This window comes from Papilio machaon, chromosome 21 (assembly GCF_912999745.1).
Source record: "Papilio machaon chromosome 21, ilPapMach1.1, whole genome shotgun sequence".
In the NCBI taxonomy this organism is placed as follows: Eukaryota; Metazoa; Arthropoda; class Insecta; order Lepidoptera; family Papilionidae; genus Papilio; species Papilio machaon.
The window spans coordinates 2,751,636-2,774,838 of record NC_060006.1 but is presented as its reverse complement, the minus strand read 5'-3'; the positions used below and the strand labels follow the sequence as shown (position 1 = coordinate 2,774,838).

General features: G+C 33.7%; 2 protein-coding genes across 4 annotated transcripts in view; both read left to right on the top strand.

Annotated features, from left to right (window-relative positions):
• Positions 1-1,229: 1,229 nt before the first annotated feature.
• On the top strand, positions 1,230-6,078 carry LOC106709116 (trichoplein keratin filament-binding protein). The gene is made up of 9 exons (XM_014500815.2): positions 1,230-1,493; positions 2,634-2,851; positions 3,205-3,315; positions 3,590-3,772; positions 4,035-4,179; positions 4,259-4,546; positions 4,783-4,944; positions 5,441-5,632; positions 5,809-6,078. Exons 2-9 carry the CDS (start codon positions 2,637-2,639, stop codon positions 5,998-6,000), a joined length of 1,488 nt encoding a protein of 495 aa, XP_014356301.2. The 5' UTR covers positions 1,230-1,493; positions 2,634-2,636; the 3' UTR covers positions 6,001-6,078.
• A 5,083-nt stretch (positions 6,079-11,161) lies between these two features.
• LOC106709119 (LIM/homeobox protein Lhx5) overlaps positions 11,162-23,203 on the top strand; it is a 53,471-nt gene continuing 41,429 nt past the window's right edge. For 2 of the 3 annotated variants that reach the window (XM_014500820.2, XM_014500819.2), the window contains exons 1-2: positions 11,162-11,398; positions 16,577-16,766. In XM_014500820.2, the coding sequence (XP_014356306.1) occupies positions 11,383-11,398; positions 16,577-16,766 (206 nt within the window). In that variant the 5' untranslated portion in view covers positions 11,162-11,382. The remainder of the gene's footprint in view (positions 11,399-16,576; positions 16,767-23,203) is intronic. The other variant, XM_014500821.2, reaches the window with a different exon arrangement.

Here is a 23,203-nt window from a genome sequence, read left to right as displayed (position 1 = left end):
TTTATGAAATTGTTTTAGCAGGATGTCTATGACTTGCAACATATTTAATGTAAACATACTTCTTCAATTTGATTGTGGTCGTCAATTACGGACGCTTTGCAATTCACTTCCTACAACTCTAATTCAGCCATCATCAGCCTTTATCTGCCCACTGCTGGGCATAGGCCTTTCCCAATTCCTTCCACAGTACGCGGTCCTCCGCCATTCAGCCGTTGTACGTAATTTTATTGTACTACTGAAGTTTATAGAGCATAAGGGAAATTAATATAGTGAGCTAGCTAGAAACTTTGAACTTTTTTCAAACAAAAAAACAAGTGTAAAATTTTGTTCGAACATTGTCTACAACTCTCGAGAGAGCGGATTTCAAGCCGCAATCACAATTTATTGTACCGCAGTTCGCATCCTATACCACATAGCTATCGGTGATCCGCAATGAAAGTTAATGTAAATTTTACAAATATCAATGTTCATTCTAATACGATACTGGAGCAATGTCGGAAGAAGAGTCATTGTCAGCAAACAAACAGAATCAGGGAACGAAGATTACATCGCGTTACATAGCCGGTACAAAATTTAGAGCTTTGACTTTTTCTATACACCCTGAAAGGTTTAAATAGCAATTTCGTAGCATGTTTTATACATAATTCTAACATCAGGCATCAAAATGAATTTCGATGATGTTAAATGAATACAGAGGTACCTTAACTAATTTATTACTGTTATTTTTAAAACCTTATTGTCTTACATGTTTTTTTTTTAAATGAACAACCTCTGGCCTTTTTTCAGCTCTGTGCGTATCACAAATCACTACACATCACAATTTCTGATTTATATTTTAAAGATGATACGAAAACGCGTCTGATACGGTCGAGATATTACTATACCAAATAATATAAAATAAACATAACTTAATATCAAATAATACTCTAACTACTATTGAAAAAACTACTTCAAATGAACTTAGATCATAAATAATTAAACAAAATATTTATCAATTACGTTTTGAAACAAAAAAAAAACAGTACTTGAACATATGATACTGTACAAAATTGGGTGGGTACATTAAAATATTTTAAATAGGTTCTTAAACAATTTGCCATAAGCCGAATGACCGCCAAATTACATTTCAAGTTCAAGAACGAACATTATTTGTTTCTAAACGTCATGGTTGCTTAGCAACTGTCACCTCATGTTGATTAAATGTCACATTTGACTTAACGAATATTTTGTTTTGAGCTTCAATTTGGTTAACGATGTGTTATGTGATGATTGTATCACAATCTCGTGACAGAAAACGATCTCATATGTAACACGATAGGAAGTGAAATATTACGTAGTTTAATTATTCGATTGACCTCATACGGCCCAGTTGCTCGACGGTTAGCGCCCACGCGAAGTGAAATAAACGACCCAGTCATTGAAGACTGAGGTCGAATTATTCTCAATCTGGTGACCATATCGTGTATTATTCGTGTGTGCAGTGAAGCGAACAGGTTGGTAAATATTGATTTAACTAATGAGTCACTAAACACTTTTTTTTATTGTCATGACAGACTTAAAACATAGATCGAGAAAGTTATTAATTATATATAAATTCCATGTTTTTAAAGCAATTTATTAAACTAGTAAGTTATTATTTTGAAACAAACATTGTTATTTTGACGAAGCATTTCATTGTTGAAGTACATTTTATATTAATTAAACTAAGAAAAGAAAAATTAAATTGGAACAGAAAATAAGTGAGTAAATTTTTTGTCAAAAACTCTTTTAGCGACCTGCACTGATGTTTCTAAATATTTTTCATTAGACAAGTAGTATAAATTTAAATAGTAAACTTTAAATTTGAAACAAAAATTCTCTCTTTCTTAACATTTTTTTTAATATTTCGACTCATATGATTGAAATGGTTACATATTATATGGGATCACCTAATAGATGTAATTGTTTTCAATATATAGTCAACTAGCTTTCATCCGCAAGTCCATACTAACAGAGTTTCTTCTACTTTGTACCAAATTTCATCAAGAACTATTGAGCCATTCCGGAGATAACTTCCAACAAACATCCATCTATCTATCCATCATTAGTAATATTTGTAAGATATTAAATATTACATCTGTTTTATTTTTAAAATAATAGAATACTCAGTATTTGAAGAAAAACTATTATCACATTAATATACTTATTTGCATAACAAAAAGCTTGTACTTATTTTGTTTATAACTTCAGTCAAGGTGATCAAGTTGAATTTACCAAATAAAGCTTCATGTGAAGGTTGTCATTTTTTGGGACAAATTAAAATAGTTACTTTCATTTTTATTTATTGATTTGAAACAAATATTGTTTTAATATTTATCTAAATTTACTATTAAACATAAATCTAATCAATAAAAAATAGTCTAACTTATATGATAACTAAAATCTTACTTATGTAATAAATTTAAGTTTAGATGAATAGATGTGTGATTGTTACAATATAAATCAAGAACTGATGAATGGATCTGTATGAATTCTAGAATGGAACAGGAATAGATGTAATCTATTTAATTTAGAATACTTTACTGACTCACTTTATTTTAAATTCTGTGTCAACAAAAACATGGTCTTTATTTAAAATTTAAACATGTTGTCAGATCATGTCTCGACCAAAACCACAATGGCAGCTGCAGGCTTTAGCAGCACAAAGACGTGACAACGAACGTCGTAAGGCTGAAGAGCTGCGTAAGATTGCAGATTACTTTGAGACAAATACCAACAAATCACGCCACCATGAACTTTGGACCACTGAGGATTATTATGAACGAGCCAAGAAAGAAGCTGAGATACTCCGGCAGAAGAAAATGCGATCAGCGTTGGTTTATTTTGATATATAACTTTAAACTTTAATTTTTTTTAGTAACTGTAGGAATAGTATTGTAAGATTCCAGTTTCTTTATAGTATGATTTTTTTTATTTGAAAAGGTGGCAAACGAGCAAACAGTCACCTGAATTCGCCGAAATAGCGACCGTTGCCCATGTACATCCACAAATGCAGATGCGTTGCTTACCTTTAATCAACGGAGAAGGGGACACACAACATTAAATAAGATATAAAACTAACATTTTATGCACAATGTGTGTTCAATCACATTTTTTTAAGTATTTTATTTTCTCCATACATTCCAATAGTTAGATAATCAGTTTCGTTATATTTTGACATTGCAGAAAACTAGAAGAAAGGCGTAAAAAGTTGGAACTAATGCTGTTCCAAGAAAATATGCAATACCAACAGGAGTTGAAAATGTTAGCCGCTCAGCCTAAATACTACAAGAATGGGTAAAATATTTATTTTAATCTATTAAAATTTCCTTAATATCATGTTATTTTTACTTACATCTTATTTTATTTGTAACTTTCTGTCTTTTCTATACTCTATTATAAAGACAAAAAATTCAATTTTTGTTTCCGATAAATACAAAATTAATAATTAAAATCTACATTACTGATAGAGAATTCTAGAAAACTAATAGAAAAGTTTAAATCTAGGCTATATTTCTAGCCAAATATCATTATATAGACTGCTACTTACATTTGTAATTTTCCCTTTAAGTTCCTATCTCAACAAAGTGCCAACTTCAACTCTGCAAGAGATCAACCAGGGAATCATGGAAAAGGAGGAGCAATTGCGAAGACATGAGGCGGAACTCCGCCTGCATCATGCATGGAGATTGCGTCAGCCTGAGCTGAGGGCTGCCAACACTTATGTTGCTAATGGAAAACTTAAATCTGCTTGGTATGTTATGTACTCCTGGTACTTGTTAAATTTTCTGTAAGTTAAAAAACAGTTTTTTTTTTAGTTTACTTGCATTTCCTTTGTATTATTTGTTGTTGGTAAGTTATCTTTTTTTATTTAATTATTACTTTAATTACATAATCTTTTAACAGTGAGTCAATAAAAAGATATTTTTTTTCTTCCCCATATATAAACAGTTTTAAGAAAGGTTTCAATCTTCAAATATTTGATTCAATTGGATGCCAATTTGTTATATTTTCAGGATGGAACAAATAGTGGAAAAAGAATTACAAAAGAAGAAAGAAGAAGAGGAAACCAGAAAATGTCTACAGGAAAGGGACGAGTCTCTCCGCAGACAGATTCAAATAGAAGAAGAGAGATTAAAAGAGAAAGAGCTACAAATGAAGGTTAACTTTTATTAAAATTCATGAAAAGTAAGGCTTTGATTAATATAATTGGGTGATCTTTCACAAAATATTTTTTTAGGAGCTCCATGAAAGTTTAGAAGGTCAAATAGCAGAACTAAGTGAGAAAGAGACAGTCGTCAAGAAATTGAGAAAGCAAGAAGAGAAAGAGAAGATGATATTAGATGAGTTACGATTCATAGCTGAAGAAAGAGAGAGAGAACACGCACGGCTTGTAGCAGAAAGAGATACGAATCTTGTAAATATGGGCCTGCATAAGTATAAATTGAAGAGGAAAGTAGCCGCAGTTATGAGAGAGATAGAGTTAGACTTGAAAATGCTGGAGAAATTGCAGAGTGCTGTTATAAAGGTGAGTGTAGTTCAAAATAAATTTTACTAATATTATAAATGCCAATGTTTAGATGGATGGATGTTTGTTTGAGGGTATCTCCGGAACAGCTCAACGGATTTTAATGAAATTTGGTGCAGATGTAGTTAATTAAGTTTTTTCTAATGCCGTGCGGACGGAATCGCGGGCGACAGCTAGGTACAAATAAACTCAAAAACTACTAAATTTAATAATCATATTAAATGATGTAATTCTAGGATTTGGAGTCGGAACAAGAGAGATGTGTTAGTTACAAGAGAGTCCTGGAGGTGGCGCTGCGCGAGGTGGAGGAGTGCAGAGAGAGAGAGCGTCAGAGAGAGAAGAACATTGAGACGATGTACGACGGCGAGGCGAGGCAGATCAATGAGAAACAAGACAAGGTAATAATGTTTCATTTATAAACATTCAAGTTAAATATCATTAAAACACAATAAAGATGTATATAATTTGACAATTTTTCATAAGCTACACTAAATTATAACAGCTCCTTGTTGCTTGGTGTTATCTCTTTGTCTGTCATAAAAAAGTGCCATAAGATCCTTGTCTGAGAGTAGCTGTCTTGTCTTGTGTGTTATATTCTATACTGTTAGGATTGGAGATGGAATGTACAGGATATTGCTGTAAATGTAATAATAATAAAAAAGAGTGAAAAATAAAATAGCGACAGGACATACCGAGTTGCCGGATTGTAACCGGTTGCACAAATGATGATGGTGCCATATTTAAACTTGAACAATTATTTAAAATAACATTAAATATTGATGATTTCAACATATATCTTACTTTTTTCTGACAGCACTAGCCCTGAACAAAGCAGTACTTTATTTAAATCAATAATCAAATAATAGTTTTGCTTATTGTTCTTATGTAATTTAGCTCTGGGCAAAAGAGCGCGAAGCACGCTCCATACTAATGCGGGACGTGGTGACGTCACTAAGAAGACAAATAGAAGAGAAGATAGAAGTCGGTAGACAGCAGCAGCGAGTCAACGTGCTGGAGAGGGAGAAGATACTCCAGGAAATGGAGGACTTCCACCAGCAAGTACGCGCCAAGGAGCGGGAGACACAGGTAAAGCAATCTAGGGAAACCGTAATGCTAGTTTCACACGAAGGCAGAACAATATGGTAGAGCAATAGAATAGTGCAGTACTATTGTTTGAGCACACGCGTTAATGGGAATTTTTGTATGGATGGACGCAAATATAATATATATTTTCAGTTTTCGTATATAATCTATATTTTCAGTTGAAGAATACAGAATACTCGACGATAGCGGCGCTGCAATCGCAATTAAATGGTCTCAGAGTAGAGAAGGAGAAGTTGGAAGAAGTGGCGGAGCGGGAGGCTGACGTCAGAGCCGCCATAGACAACGAGAAGAAGTTACGTACAGAGATCGCACGGATGCATAGAGAAGGGAATGTTCAGGCATGGTCTTAACATTATTTCCACTAGCGAAATATCTACGAAATCATGTTATCCTTCTCATTATTTAAAAGAAGAAAAGAGGGGTAATATATTTTTGTGAGTGAAAACATAAAAAGTTGTTGATTTTTTTTCTATATGTGGTGGTTTTAGTTTTTATGTGTGAATTGTTCGACTTGTGTGCATTTAAAGAAAAAATATACACCAATGACGTCATAGTTTTGTTTATTAAAAGACTCTTATGTTTTTACAAGTTAGCTGTAAGAGTGAAAATTTATTAAAAAAAAAGAAAATAAAAAAATAGCGTGCGCTAAACAATTTGTGTATTCAACACGTGGATTCAGCTTTTGAAATTATCAAATACGATTTTTCCGATAATCTACACAATTTTAATCTTTATCTTTCACGCTTTGTCTCTTTCTTTCTCTTCCGTCTTACTTTAAATTGTCACTATATAGATAGTAAAAGAGTAATATAGATCACTCTTTCATTTTACGTTCCATTACACGAACATTCCAAGAAATATATAATCTGTAACTACTATTTGAAACAAATCAAGCTTTTATTTGTGATATCAAAGTCTATACGTGTTACATTAAAATATGAATTATTGTGCACGGTATATTGTTTCATAACACATTTGGTACAATTTATATATATTTTATAAAAAGACTATGTCAAAAGGTATGTATTTATAAAATATTTTAGATTTTACATAGTAAAAATATATTCGAATACCCCAATTAGTTAAAAATTATATATTTTTAATGAGTTAAATACAGCACAACTTGTAAACAAATGTTGAGATTTATTTTAAATACGGAATAAACTTTAAATTATTTATTTTATTTTACATTTACTTGAGCTTTAACTATTCTAGGTTTGATCGATTTAATGTGTTCAAAAACTCAAGACTTGTTTATTTTTTAAGAAATTAATGCTTTGTTTTCTAGCCTAAAGCTACATTTTTATGTGAACAAAATATTTGTACCAAAATCACTATTTTTGTATATTTGTGGGTTTAAGCGTGTTAAATAAATGTTGTAATTTTCATGTGTACTTTTAATAAACCTTCCTATAATTAGTAAAAATATTCGTATTCTTTCAAATAAATGAGTATTTAATTAAACTGGATTGAATAGTCTTATTTTTAGTCAGCATTCCGTTTGACATGTTTTTTATTTGCAGTAGACTTGGGTGATGACTGCCATCTATATTTAGTTATTGGTACTAATGATTAACGAAGACGTTGTGAATCTGATTTTAATTGCAAATAACTAATAGAGGCAGCAATAGATGGCGCTGTTCCAGAATTTAATGAAATGAACTCCAAGTAAAAACTTTCTAATGTAAAATGTCGTTATAATCTTACCAAATAATAATTAGGAATAGATTGAATTTGGATATTTTTTTTAATTTATGTTAATAATTCTGTATGGGTCTGACACCCACGAAAATAGATGAATCGCTCAGTTAAGAGATAAAATAAGTTTTTCGGTTGCTATCGTCATCATTAAATTGGTTAAAGCATCTCTTAGATAAAATTATTCAAATTCTATAGTAAATTTTCAATGATCACAACTAAGTTAGAGGCCATGAGCAGGTGTAGCGTTGCCAGGCGTCCGGATAAAGCCGGACATGGTCGGGCTTTATGATTGTGTGTCCGGCCAAAATAAACGTGTCTGATCATTCTACCTACATGTCCGGCCAAACTGGCTAGTCTGTCCGGCTATTAGGTTTGGTGACCTGGCAACCCTAAGCAGGTGTATTGCTGTTCTAATCTGCAATATGTGCTGAATCATTTTACACATAATTCCTGCACTTTACAAATAAATGTTTTCTACAATTAGCACGTTTTCTTACGTAAAACATACAACTGTGATTTATCGCTGTTTTCTCTGGAAAAACAAACAAGTAGGGGAGGTCAGCTCAAAGCGGCCACAGGAGGCAAAGCGGTCATTATTAATTTTTCGGTTATTTGAAATGAGAGCGCGACGTTACCGTTTTGTCACATAAGGAACCTCCCACCCTGCGCCAGGCAATCATTCGGTAGCGTTGGGAGCGATCACTTGACCACGGTTTCGAAAATAATATTTTTACATGTTTTGTTATAAAAATGCAAGGTAAGTTCATCCTGTTTTGATCATACCTCTTTATATTTAAATCCTTTTATGATACGTATATTGTTTCTTATCTATTTGGCTTGAGTTGTGCAAAATTTACTGAAACGTAAATGTATAAAAGTATGAGCGGCCGAATTTTATAACAAAATGGCCGAAAAAGGTAAAGCGGCCAGGGCAAAGCGGCCAACTGACCGCTTTGCCCATATTAAAAATATTATGGTTAGATAGATAATGCTAAATTATTTTATTTAGATGGTGAACAATTATAAGAGAAAAACCCGCCAGGCATCATGGGATGAAAATCTTATGGCACGGGCGATATATATTATCTATAGCCAGAGCCCGTGGATTTAACAGATCCCAAGTATATAGATTTTTTGACCTCCTTGAAACTGAAACTGAGAAGCACCAAATTGATGGACGAGACGGGTATTCAAACGTCTTCCAACAAACCACCTAGAGTTTTAACAAGACTGGGTAAAAAGCAAGTGGGTTTCACTGCCAGTACTGAGCGAGGAAGAACGACCACAGTTATTTGTTGCTGTAACGCTGCAGGATCATTCCTACCACCCTTAATGATTTTTCTTGGGGATGAACCTTCTAGATGGAGCGCCGCTTTGCACACAGGCAACTGTGACAATGGGTGGACCAATGGCACTGTGTTAAAGTTCCTTAAAATTTATGCCTAATTGAAGTTTTGTAACTGATATTTTCAAACTAAATAAGTTAATTTAAATTAATTTTAAGAATTATATCCAGTTAAGTTAGAATAATGACACAAAACTGTATCTGATTAAATTATAATTATTTAGAAACTGAACTGATTTAGCAACTGAGTATAAGACGGGTAAAATTAATGTCAAATATTCCCTTTAATAAATAATGATCTTTATATTTTTTGGACATTTTTATTTCGTCAAGTATGTTAAGTGAAAATAAAAAAAAACAATTAAACGCAGTATCTTTGGAGCTGGCCAATTTGCCCTTGCCCCCCTGGCCGCTTTAGGCGACTCCTCGGGCAAAGCGGTTTTTTTACAAGTTGCCGTAATTTAGTCATTATATGCTTATTAATTCAATTTTGGAGACTTTAAATTTCACTAATCATAAATTTGATAAACTCTTTTGCCATCAGTATATAATTCTTGTGGAAAATCAATCGTTTGATAGGTTTTTTTTTTACCCAAAGTTAAGGTGGCCGCTTTGAGCTGACCTCCCCTATACTTAATATAGTTTTTTTTCATAAGAAACAAAGAAGCAGCGGGTCGCATAATAATTACCTACTAAATTTTAATGCTCTTTGATAAATAGTTTCGGAAATACACGATTAGGTGAGTGATAACCCTACAGATGAGTTGCCCGATTTTTATAGCAAGTTTTTAGTTATTACCTAGGTTGAAAGCTGCTGATTGTTGCTGCGTTGTTTTGTTATATGCTTTCATTCGAGGTCATTTAAAGCGAAACATTTAGGAGATTGAAATACAGATCTTACTCATATTATAAATGCGAACGTTTACGTGGATAGATGTTTGTTAGAAGGTCTACAGATTGGTTCTACGGATCTTGATGAAATTTGGCACAGATGTATAAAACAGTCTCAAAGAACACATGGAATACAGATTTTAAGCTTTAGGGATGTAACTCATCTTGATGGGAAAAGTTGCCTACAAAAGGAGTATTGGCCGTCGGAAGAAATCGTGGTTGCGCAACACCAGAGACAGATGGTGCGAGTGCCCAACTGTTTCTGAGAGAACTGACCACCAACCGCGGAATGGCACCTCAAAATGAAGAAGGACGGAGTCGCAGGCTACATCTAGTACAATTATTATAAGTTATCTACGCTGCGTTTCCATCACGATATGTTTTTGTTCAGAAGTCTGAGCAGAGTTTTTTTTTGAAAAGCATTACCATTTTCATTTATTGAAAAATATCACGTAAATCAAGGGCATCGCCAGCCGATGAGGTGACTCATACAAAAAAATTCTCGTTTTTATTTCAAAGAAAATGCTTAGGTTTCTACCTATTAATATGTGCTTCAATTTTGTTTCTTAAAAGTGACAAGTTTTATGAGTTTTCTATAAGGATTGGGATTGTAAGCATCTTAGTATTTCAAAGTAGTTGATACCTACAGAAGTATTTTAAATTTTTTCGATTCTCTTTATTGCGATAACAAATATTAACACATGAGGAAATATGTAGCACCCGTTGCCGTTTCCAGTTTTATTATATTATATTAAATTGATAGATTCAATTCTAATAATGTCTGATTACAAACGGTACAAATTTTATTATTCGAAAGGAGAACCAGGAGCGGAATTTTTAATGTGCAATGAACTATAAATATTGTTAATTAAATAAGTAGGTTTCTTAAATTTAAATGCTCGCAAATAAAAATGTTTCCCTTATGTGTAGAATTTATATGTGCATTATAAAATGGAGTCAGTAGTAGGTAGGTAACGTATGCAATTCGTAATCCTGAACAGTATAGTGTTTAAATTATATTCTAAAATTATTTGCTTAAATTTTTTGATACAAGCTTTAAATATAACCTTCGATGATTTATAAGCTGAAGGATCGAAGATTCCTAAAAGCGATGTAGATATCGAAAGGAGAGTCGTGTCTCGCGAAATAAAGGAGTGAAAGAAAAACGCGTTGAGGCGGCGAGCGCTGGCCCAACACGCCCCCAGTCAAAACACAGCCGGGGCTAGACGCAGCCGAAATACAGCCTGTGTAATTACGTCGGGCTACCCGACCCGACGGCGGGCGGCGGGCGGCGGGCGGCGGCGGGCCGATTCAAATTTACTGCGGACGCCGCACGTGTCCCACAAAATGAAATCCCACTACCGCGCACAACGCACAAAAAACAACCTACTAGAGTATATTGCGGGCAACACCCCCTTGCTCGCTAGTGGCCCTTCGCTCCGACCACGCCTCCTACACCTCGCTACCAACTCCCTCTCTCTTCAACATGAAAGCTTCGTATATATTTGTCTCATCACTGTTTGTGTCACATGAAAAAAGCTATAGGTTTTTGTTCAGTACGCGTTCGGACGGCGCGCGTGTCAAACGTGAGATTCGCGCGGTAGCCGCGTTGTGTCTGTGAAGTGCCGTGTAGAGGTGCCGAAGTGGCGGGTTTCCTTGCTACAGGACGGGGGGCCCATGCCCCCTTCCACCAGCACCACATTGGTAAAAGTCAGTGTCGGATTTAACAAACTAAAAATTACCAAAAATATTATTATCTTCAACTTTGTGGACGGAACTGTGAATGTGAATTGGGATGCCGACGTATGGAGGTTGTTTGTTTGCTTTTTATTTTATTTTTTTAACTTATCTAAGTTAAGTTATGATTAAGTTTGCTATGTTTTCTTCTTTAACACTTTTTATTCCACCGAAACTAAATAATTTTTTGGTATACTTAATTTTGGTTTAGTCGACTAACTTTAATTTTGTTACATGTTATAAAAACAGTAGCCTATCTTCTTATTTGCATGTAGATATTTCAAATTTTATCACCATGAAACAGTAAAATACTTGAAAAATCATAATCATAACAAAAAATCTGTCTAACACTTGATATATTTTAGATAATAAGAGAATAAGTACATTTAAATGTTTATCATCCTAAGTTAATCAATTAGTATTGACACCGGTTAGGCCTAAAGGTACGCGCTAGGCCTAAACTTCTGTAATACCTACCACTTCTTAAGATGATTTATACAACAACATGGTACAACATAACATGTCATTTGAAAGCATATTAATATATACAAACAATTATTCTTGACATGTAATAGAACCGATTGGCAACAAGTAGGAAGGGATCATGAAAAAGAAAATATTAAATGAAAATTAAAAATGTACAATTTAAAAATCTATAAAAATTAATAAAACCATGAAAAACTTATTTTGATTTAACTGTAATTAAATTCATTGTTAATATTTAGAAATAACATAGATCAATATTAAAAAATATTTTTCAATAATAATGAATGTCGGCCAAACAACGCCAGGTATGCGGACTAGTTAGAAACTAATTTAAGTTAATTTTCAATTAAAAAAAAATTATTACATCTCTAAATCTTTCTAATGAAGAATAAATAACCTACAATTCAAACTAAAATCGACTTTGTAAGGACACAAGCAAACCCAAATAAAAGTTCGTACCCAATATTAGGTACCTACTACAATATTATATTCGAGCAAAAAATCAATAACAACCAAATAATTTTAAAACTAACATTCCAAAGAAATTAAATTAACAACTCGAATAAACGAAAATAAGAAAGTTTAGAAATGTTATTTGTATTTTCAGTTTAATTTAATTAAAGGTTTGTTAAACAAATATTTAGACACTGTTTAGTTAAACACATATTTTAACCCTTTGACCGCTTTTGATCAAAAATTATGAACATCAACGTGGTTATAAAAAAGTATGTTTTAATCTTAAACATGTATAACCAAAACTGGTTCCGGTACTTACGCTTAGACATATTCCAAAAATCATAATTTCTGGTAATGTCTAATATCAGCGTGTTATAAAAGGGTTGACATTTGTTTAAGCTACAATGTAATTGAAAGACTAAGTTTTTAATGGTAAGGGCTGTAGTATTAAAAACAACCGTTATGTAAACGGTATAAGGTTATGTATAACAACCTTAACGAAACATTCATAAGCAGCGACTAACGATTAAAACGCTACCATTGTGACATCTTTGGTTTCACAAAAAAAATCTTCAAAAGCATTCTTCTCCAACTTTCATATAAGATGGCCTTTGTAACCTTTGTTTTGTCAAATTAAAAAGTTGAAACTGTATTTTTAAAAACATTACGAGGTAAAGCCAAGCGGATTAAATATGCCACAATATTAAAACCTCTTTAAGAACACCTCTTATCTTTTTTTTTTAATTTACAAAGCAAAGTTTTTTAAAGTTTTTGTAAACGCTGTTGAACTAAACAATGATATACCTACTTAAAGCACTTAACTCCTTTTTTCGGATACGCGTGCCAACTTTTTGTTAGTTATTTTTTGTTTTCAATTTTATAAAAAAAACGTCCTATATATAAATATATAGACTATCTTTTCAACCAACATTTTTAACTTAAAATAATTGTTGTCCTGTCACTTGAATAAAATCATCCCTTTTTTACTATTTTCAACTTATTGATATATTAATATATCTTTTAAACTTGTCTTGCCAGGATATAGTATAAACATTAGGCGATTGACAGCTCCCAACGAACCCACGACCAAGGTATCGGATGTCCGTATTCTGAACTATTAGGATATTACTATACCAGTGTAATTTTTTTTTCTCTGTCATTTCCTATTCTGTAGGACAAATTCTAGTCCTTCAATATCATCTTGTTCCTAAAAGGTAAAGGGAAAGCCTTGAATTCGGCGGCTACAGAGAAGAGAATTACACAGTCTTTTGTTCATTCTCTCGTCCATCAGTTAAATTAGGCAACCCTATAACTAGTTTGTTACAGATTTAAAATTTAAATTGAAAAATTGCTTCTTTAACAACCATAAGTCTTAATGTCATTAAAACTAGTGGTAAAGACAAAAAGTACTTGATGAAATAATGTGCAAAAAACAATGTAGTACTGCATCTGCCCGTTGAAATGTTACCTGCTCTATGTTGTCAGTTCAATGTTGCCAGCTAATAAGCCCGGATCCTCGACTTCGTATGGAAATTGGTTCAGCGGTTTACCGGTTAATTGGAAGACAAACATACATTACTCAACAACGTTAAAATGTAATTTAATAACTTCTTGTCATTTAAATATGTGCATGGGAAAGTTATTAACATGTTTTTATTGACATCCATAGACAACTTTGTTGTTTTAATAATGTGAAATGGTTTAACTCGTTCGGATAGTCGCATAATACATTTTGTAATGGCGATATTTTTATAATCTAATCAATAGGTTTATGGGTAACTGATTTGAAAACATGGCATGTATAATTTAGATAAACTTGTTTTATCCACATTTCTTTATGTTTTTCTTTCGATAACGCTCATCTAAATACCTAAATAAAAACGAATGATATAAGTACCGATACTTCAGCTCGATCGAAAGCTGTAGTACGACTTCTTATTTCTTGATTAGCTCCTTTTTTAATAAAAGACGAAAAATTACGAAAAAGAAGAAAAATTCCTGTAGGTCTAATCTATTTTTACCTTTACATTATTATTCGTCAGCGTAGAATTAAAAAAAAGTAACTTAAGTTACTCCCTCATACATCAGCTACCTTCCAGTAATAGTCCCGTCAAAATCGGTCCAGCCGTTTCAGGGATTATCGGGAACAAAAGTGTGCTTGCAAACAGACAGACAATTTTTTTAATTCTATAGATTTGCGTTTAGTTTATCTCACTTAAGGTAGTTGTTTTAAAATGAGCCGTAGAATCGCGGCACCATGATTCTGAACGCGTTTGAAATGACGCGCGACCAATCGCACGTACCCATTCGAATATGGAATATTAAAAAACTGGCGACCTTCATAAATTTGACCAATAAATGTCAAATGTTAAGTTCGAAAACGGCTTTCAAGAAAAAAATCCTGTTAACATGACACGGTTGAGTTCGTCGCTAACGAAGTGTTAGGACACAATCGTATGAGATTATAAGGCAATTAAAGTCTTGAGATTTTTACGAGAAACATGTGTTTGCATAAATAATTATATCACAACAATAGCTTACTTTACTCTGACTGTCTGACATCTAAAATAGAAGTAATTTTGAAGTATTTTACTCAAGCCCAATGCCCAGATTATTTGTAAAATGCATTAAAGTGATAAAAATTCTATGGCATTCTACATAATAAATATACGAAACAAACTTTTAATTCCAGCTTTCTTACATAAAACAATTTTTGCATTCGGATTGTAAATCGTTCGTTCTAAAACACACATATTTTCTGCAGTATGTATGTACAGTACCCAGCAATAACATATGCTAATAAAATTTTATTCAACATAACCTTTATCGGTCGTAAAAACGCAATCCCATTATGTTTCTAGCAGGCTACCAACTTTATGTAGTATTGTATAAGTATAATATACTAGCTTTTACCCGCGACTCCGTCCGCGCGGAATAAAATATAGAAAACGGGGTAAAAATTATCCTATGTCCGTTTCCTTGTTCTAAGCTACCTGCCCACCAATTTTCAGTCAAATCGATTCAGCCGTTCTTGAGTTATAAATAGTGTAACTAACACGACTTTCTTTTATATATATAGATGTGAACGTAACAAGCAAACTTTCTAGCATATCCTAGATTTACTGGGCTAGGCACTTATCCTAGTCCAAGAACTCCATCTCTGTTTATCGTACTGGGATGAGAGGGACGCATGATATTACAAGGCTAGACTTAAGTTTTATTATATCCTAAACGTTGGCACATTGCTACAAGTCATTTACGTAGTTTCTTGAAACTCAATAGTAAAGGTTAAATAGTTTAAAATTACTGACAAGAAGGTTGATTATGTTTTAATTTCTTCCAGTGTTTTATTTGCTTTTGACAGGGGTTTTTGTTGCTGTGACGATTACATTGTTTTTCATAATATTATTTCGTATTATCCCAGTGTAACATTAGCTATAAATGTTTTATACTTTTATAAAATGTTTACAATGTCCACAAGTGAGAGTCTCTATGTTTTGTAAAATTAAAGTATCCGCATATATATAAATATAAAGAAGTAGGTATATTGTTCACCTAAGGCCTAAGTATTAATTATGCAGTATGAAATTAGCAAAATAGTGTTAAAATCCTTAAACTGAATTTATATATAAAAATGGCACCCGTTTCGCACGTCTAACATCCGGTTAACGTATTTTTAAAAAACCGGCGCATCGCTGAGTTTCCGGTATTGCCGAAATTACGTGTTTAAACGCATATCTAATTTATGCAAATTTACGATACATCAAAACTTTTGATACAGACAATATTAATTAAAACATAAATATTAACTGATAAGAATCTGAAAATGTTAATCGTACATGTATTGTAAATCTACGAGTAGGTAGGTACATAAGCATATTGCTTCTCTAGTAATTACGTTAAGTAAATCTGTTAACTTTAAGTAGGTTCTAGTTGGTAATCCGATTATTATAAACAAATTTAAAACGCCTTTTGATCTCACAAATGTGTCTTTAATTTTCAAACTTAACCGACACATCATTTTGACTACTCGTCGGAAACTATTATTCACTGCAGAATTTCTAAATTTTTAGGGTTCACAAATTGTTTTTCGTCGTCTCATAATGCTTTTTTTTATATTCGAGTTGCATATGCGCTTAGTGCTTCACGCTACTCATATCAGGTCTAGTCTCGTGAAAAACTTACTATATAGAAGATCCTATGAAGTAAGACCTCTGTCAGGTCTGGTTTAGGACTTGAGAGTAGATATAATCGATGCAGTAGCCTGAATTCCAAATATTAATAGAGATTCTTGTACCTACGTTGTGTAGGACGCGGCGAAGCAGGCGGCGCGATGGCGTGCGCCGGCTGCGAGAAGCCGATCCTGGACAAGTTCCTGCTGCACGTGCTGGAGCGCGCGTGGCATGCGGCGTGTGTGCGCTGCGCCGACTGCCGCGCCCCCCTCGCCGACAAGTGCTACTCCAGAGACAACAAGCTCTTCTGCAGGAACGATTTCTTCAGGTCAGTTCACTGTAGCCATACTTTTTAAAAAAGGTAGGTATGAAAGAAGTATTGGCTGAGTTTTAACTTGTAACAAATAAACAGCATTCACTAGCACATTAGCGACTTTTTACTATAAAGTTAAGTCTCATTTCATAGATTGTCGAAATAAATATATTATTATAACATTTAAAATGTAATAAGAAATGCTACACTTTTCCCAACTGCCAGTTCTTTCTGTAGTACAGTTAACAAGTTGTAGGTAAATGTTGTCAAAATTTGTTTTCTATTAAAAAAAAATGTTTCTAACTATTACTAACTGTAACTTTTGGAAGTAATCAATTATTTTCCTGTCCGTCTTCACAAATAGAACGTACAAATACCGCTTTTAAATTAAATGGCGTAAAGTTGACCCGTGTACGGTCAGTGCTGGGACATCTGTTGCTAAAGACGTATTTATTTATTAACACGTATTTAATGTTTTTTATTGATTAACGTGATACAACATTCAAAACTTATAAATAAAACACACTAAGGAAGTCTTTATAATATCTGAGAAATGTTCCGAAATCATGCAAAATATGTTAATTTGTATAGGTAGAAGGTCAATGTTAAATAACCAATCAAGCAAAGTCATAGAAAAATTAGATCACTCTTTTATTTATGATAATCTTAATCTTACTAATATTATAAACTAGCTTTTACCCGCGACTCCGTCCGCGCGGAATAAAAAATAGAAAACGGGGTAAAAATTATCCTATGTCCGTTTCCTGGTTCTAAGCTACCTGCCCACCAATTTTCAGTCAAATCGATTCAGCCGTTCTTGAGTTATAAATAGTGTAACTAACACAACTTTCTTTTATATATATAGATAAAGATAGAAGATGCGTATGTTTCGATGGATAGATGGATGGATGTTTGTTTGAAGATATCTCCGGAACGGCTCAACAGATATTGATGAAATTTGGCACAGATGTAGAACATATTTTGCAAGAACACATAGGTTACATTAAGCTATTTTTTATTCCGCACGGATAGAGTCGTGGGCGACAGCTAGTGGGTATTAAAAGTAAATTTTCTATTTTATATCTGACACTTTAGACCACCCATTGTAGATTCCTGCATTTGACTGTCATTTGTCTAAGCATCAATTTAGGTAAAAAAAACCCTGCTATTAAATTGTTAAATCATATGGCGCTTCAAAATAACAAAAAAGAGTAATTTTGGCGCAGGTCAGGCAACAGCGGAAAACGGTTCACTTACGACTTCCGTTGTCTTAATGATTTAATTTTGTATACCGTTTTTGGTTTACTGAATAATTTAATACAGAAATTGTTTACGACATTTCCGTAAGTACTTATCTATTTGCAATTTGATATCATCCACCAACGATTAAGAATTTTTTCATCGAAAATTTCTGGTAGTAATTTAAGTCAAGTCCATCAAACTGAGTTTTCTTTTAAATATAGCGTTGTTTAATATGTGAAACTTTTAATAGCTTTTATTATGAAGATTTTATGAAATTATGTCGTCTGCCCGCATTATTTCTTTGGCACAATACTATAGTCGGTAATGGAGTAAACATTGCCAAATCTGAAAGAAAAATACTTCCGTATTCCTATAATTCTTGTTTCGTGTATTTTGAGATATGAAAAAGACATACCTTATTTTGGCAACACTACTTTACTTGCAGTATTTACTATAACAATTCTATTTTTTTTATTAAAAAATATTAAGTAATTTATTATTGTCCGCTTGCATTACAAATATTTAGTAGCCATTTATTATAACCTTCTGAGTAATGATTTTATGATTTAAAGTGCGGCAAAATTAAGTTATTTTTCTTTGTTAAGACTAAGTTACTTAAGACTTTTAATGGACGAAAAAACACGACGCGACACATCACGAGCAAGCAAAATCGATCTCATGTATAATTCATATGGCCTCTGTCGCATATGCAAATCGCACGGCTATATCTATAAGATGATAAAATAATAATAATAAATACCATGTCAGACTGTCTGCGGCGTACTTCTATTAGTTAACCGCAATATGACATTTTTGTGTCTTTGGTTTTCTTTAAACCAAAAATAAAATTTAAAAAACATCCTGGCATAACCATTCGTCCTTTGTGCTATGTGGTTTTCTCAATAAAAAAAAAAACATTTTTTTTTTCTTAATAATAAAGTAGAGTTTATCGTCTGCTTGTGCTTCTCTTCGGGACAGTACTTCATCGTATTTTTAAATAGGTATTAGGAAGACAGTTTGCTAAGTTAAAGCTCTAACATGTGAGAGCTCAAACATCAAGTACTTTTTAAACACGACATGTGTTATACATTATTTATACTGATTCAGAGCCGTTTTATTGTTACCGATAAGGCTAAAGAACTATCGTTTGAAAATCTGTACTAAAAGTCACACTTAGCGAACATACAAGACTCTAAGTGCGTCCGTCAGTATCACACTATCAGTAGGCCAGTATTGAAAGTTATATCATTCAGCCATAACTCCAAATAATTTTTTATCTATTTCGTAATTCGTTAATTGCCCACTAACATTGACATAAAATAAATGCCAAAAATGTTTAAATTGCGTGTCAACAGATAAAATAGCATGATCGGTTGACATAACAATCGATTTAAATCGATAACAACAATAAAATCGACTTTGGTATTGACCTAAAAATGAAGGATTAAGTACATCACTCACGGATACCGTTGAGCGTCCGCGTCGTTCCGTATTCGGTAATCTGTGAACAGTTATTGGTGTTGCGTTCGTTAACGCTACTACACTACTGATTGGTAATCACTAGGGACGTGCTTCTTTACGATTTATCTAATAACGTTATTAATAATATGTTTTCAATTTATTTATGAACTCCATTAAAAATTAACGTCGCGTCTGTCTTTCGCTTTGTACTTCGTTTCATTGATTCTAAATGACATGACTTTTCTACCTTTGATTTTTTTGTCTTATATCTCACATGTTCTTTTTCTTATGTTCTTCTTTATTTGGATTTTATGAGAAGATATTTAGTAGTCGCTGTACTAGTTGGGAATCCGTATATTTGTTTTGCATATGTAAACTTTGAATTTACATAAAGAACCGTAAAAGACTTCTAATAGCCGTAAACTTCTATAAAGAACTAATTCTATCTACTTTAGGGACTTAGATCTGGTATAATCTGACAATAATTCTAGTTCTTGTAATCATCTAAAAGATCGATAACTTTACTATCGATATTTTGATAAAATCCCTAGTTGTATAAGACTTGTCGATATTTTTTTGAGATCGCTTTAATTTCCGAACGTTTGCATACATTTAACGCCATAACTCATCGTTTCTTTGTACCTCCATTATTGACCCTAATGACTTCGGAGCCGCGTATTTCAATACATCGATATTCTGATGGCTTGTCGATAACATGTTTTTTTTTAGAAATGATATCTAAATTATATTTACGATTAATATTTTAAATTGGACGGACATAAAATTTGTCAGCGGCGACTCGTTTTTTTTCTTCGTTAAATCTGGTTAAGTCGGACTCAATCAAGCGAATGAAAGAAAAACGATTCTAACGCGATTTTAGATTATTTTTTTAGTAGCCTCGCATCCGTGTTACGTTTGCGCTTACGACGCTCAATTCGATTCATCAAAATTATAATAGGTATAAATTATTAGGATTATTTTGATATTGAAAACAATTTATGTGCCATTTCCGCGTTCTGTGTCAGCAGTCACAGGTGAATGTGACCACGGTTGTGCCGCTGGATATTACAATGTGGTTTTGTTAGTCAAAGTGAAGTTTAATTTTTAATTTATTACTTTTATATATGTTCGTGTTCGTGTTCGTGATAATATGGTATTTTAATATTGTATAAGTCTGACTATTTTATGACAAAATTAGACCTCAATAATAATGAAATTTTACCTGTTAATAAAATTTGTATTATGTTTCCTGAGATGTCCGAAGTCCTTTATGAGAGAGTACATCGCTTCATTCCTTCCGGTGCGCCCCAACTCACGTCACGTGACAGCTCCGCCAGCGCCACTACCGACACTAGCGCCTCTAGCGGACCTAACCTGCAACTCCAAAACCCGGGAGCACGCCACCAAGCCACCACCTTGTCATTGTTCGACTCATAACCGAATTATTTTGGTGGAATAACCGCCAGAAAGCCCTTGTCTGGACTTCGGACATCTCAGGAAACATAATACAAATTTTATTAACAGGTAAAATTTCATTATTATGTGTTCCGTTCGATGTCCGAAGTCCTTTATGAGAGATCTGTTTGTTATCTTCTGGTGGCTTGTGAAATAAGAACGCAACAATGTGATAAAAACACTTAATTTTTCGTTAAAAAGATCGTTAGAGGTATTTTGATCACTAATCGCAATTTAATCGATTCGAATGATTTGTATTACTAACCCGGAAAAAAGAATATATTGATACAAGTAATTGAAAAAGCGATTGCTCCAGTTTTGCTCGGCTATGTAGTACATATATGCTTAGCCATTTCGTGGCATCATCGTCATTCTCGGGCTCGGAGCCCACCGTAAACTAGGGACGACTAGGCCACAGTCAACCGCCCGGCCCAGTTCGGCCTGGTTGACTTCACGCTATCTTTGAAAATTCTATGCAGATTTTCGTGGCATCGAATATCCGTTATGCAGTTGCCAGCACTATTTTCATTACATAAATAAACAGAAACGTCAAAGTACTATCAGACGAAATTTAACTTACACCCAGATAAACATGTGAATATGTGAAGCTCTTTCGACATATTTAGCAAGATAAGTGGTCCTGAATCAGTCTTTATAATAATATATTATCATAGAAAACAATAACTTACTCAAACAGTGATAGAAGTAAAATCGTTATTTTCTAAGCAACACGTAGCCATTCGTAAAGCTAATTCGTGAAACTTTAGTTACGTAAGACTTAACATGACAAAAAGAAAAGAAAGAACAAAATAAGATTTTGCAATGTTTAAAAGTCACTGATTTGACTTACATCCCCGTTTTGATTATCTGTTCAAAGAGTAGAATAACTATATTCAAACTGTTAGATGGGGAATTACAAGATTGTCGGTACTTAGCATAATTTGTATTATGAACAAAAAATTATTTCAAGTTAAGCGATTTAGGACATTCCACTTTCAGTTAGCTTATTTTAGGTAATGAAACGGCTAAAAAGCAATCAAAACATCTTATCAATATAAGAACACCTATAAATGTATGTTTTCTTATATGTACTGAGATCATATCACAAAATAAAGCTAATCTATCAAGCGTTACAGCCCTTCTAGGGGCTAGGTTGGCTCATGACAGTGTGTCGGTGAAACTGACCTAGAGGGCAAACCATCGAAAATCTTTTCTTCTTCGGATGCTTGAAAGGTTTCCATCCAGAGGAGTGCCACAACATATACATTTTTTCCGTTACTGTCAAGTGTGTGTTAACGTATGGTATAAATGGCAGCAGGGAAAGCAAAACTTTTCCTGACGAAGTCGTATTCCAAAATCTATTGAAAGAGTCGCGACAACATCTATTCGAGTGTAATAAGTCGGCTGTATTAAAATTTGTTAAGTAGCGAACCGTTATTACCGCATCAGTTTTGCTGTTGTTAAGCTTAATATGCCCTGCGGAGCCTTATTGGTCTGGTGAGCGGTGAGGAGCCGTGAAGTAATGTCCAACTCTGAGGGACAAGTACGATGTCTAAAACTTTTTGCTAGAACCGGAAAATACTTTGTCAAACCTGAAGGCTCTACAATTGTACTGTCCTGTTTGAGGAAGCAATACGTGCTATCAGGTCGTTCACCAGTGCAATTACACTTGTCAATCTCTGAAGATATACATAACGTAATACTGTCCCAGTTTGGGGGAGCAGAACAATATCTAAAGCAGTTCACTCGTGCCAGAAGTACGCTTGTCAATCTAAGACACCTTACAGTCATACTGTCCTAGCTTAAGGGAGCAGTAGGAGCTTCGAGATGCTTGACTAGTGCCTGAAGTAAGCTTTTCAATCGCCGAAACGTCGCGAATACTAATGTCTGGGATTGGGTACTGTCCCAGTTTGAGGAAGCAGTATGAGTTTCCATGCTTTCTTTAAGGAAAAACAAGCGTTTGTCGCGCTACAGTTATTGGCAATGCAACTTTCCCCGTGGGGTGATGAAAGTCGCAGAATTGAACATCCTAAGAGGCAGGGCCAGCTCAAGAAGTCAATTGCCAAATGCTAAGCGATCCCATGTCATCTTGTCCCGGGCAAACATTTTGGAAGTCTTGACTTGTTTTACGTGTCTACCGAAACACCGTAATCGTTTTAAATGAGATTGGCTAATGTTCTTCTATAACTGTCAAAGGCGACGAGCTTAGGCTACCGAGATATTAAAGCTACTATCGTGTAAAAGCGCTTGAGCTTGCGCTTAAGCAGCGATACGCGCACATTACGTAAAACTCT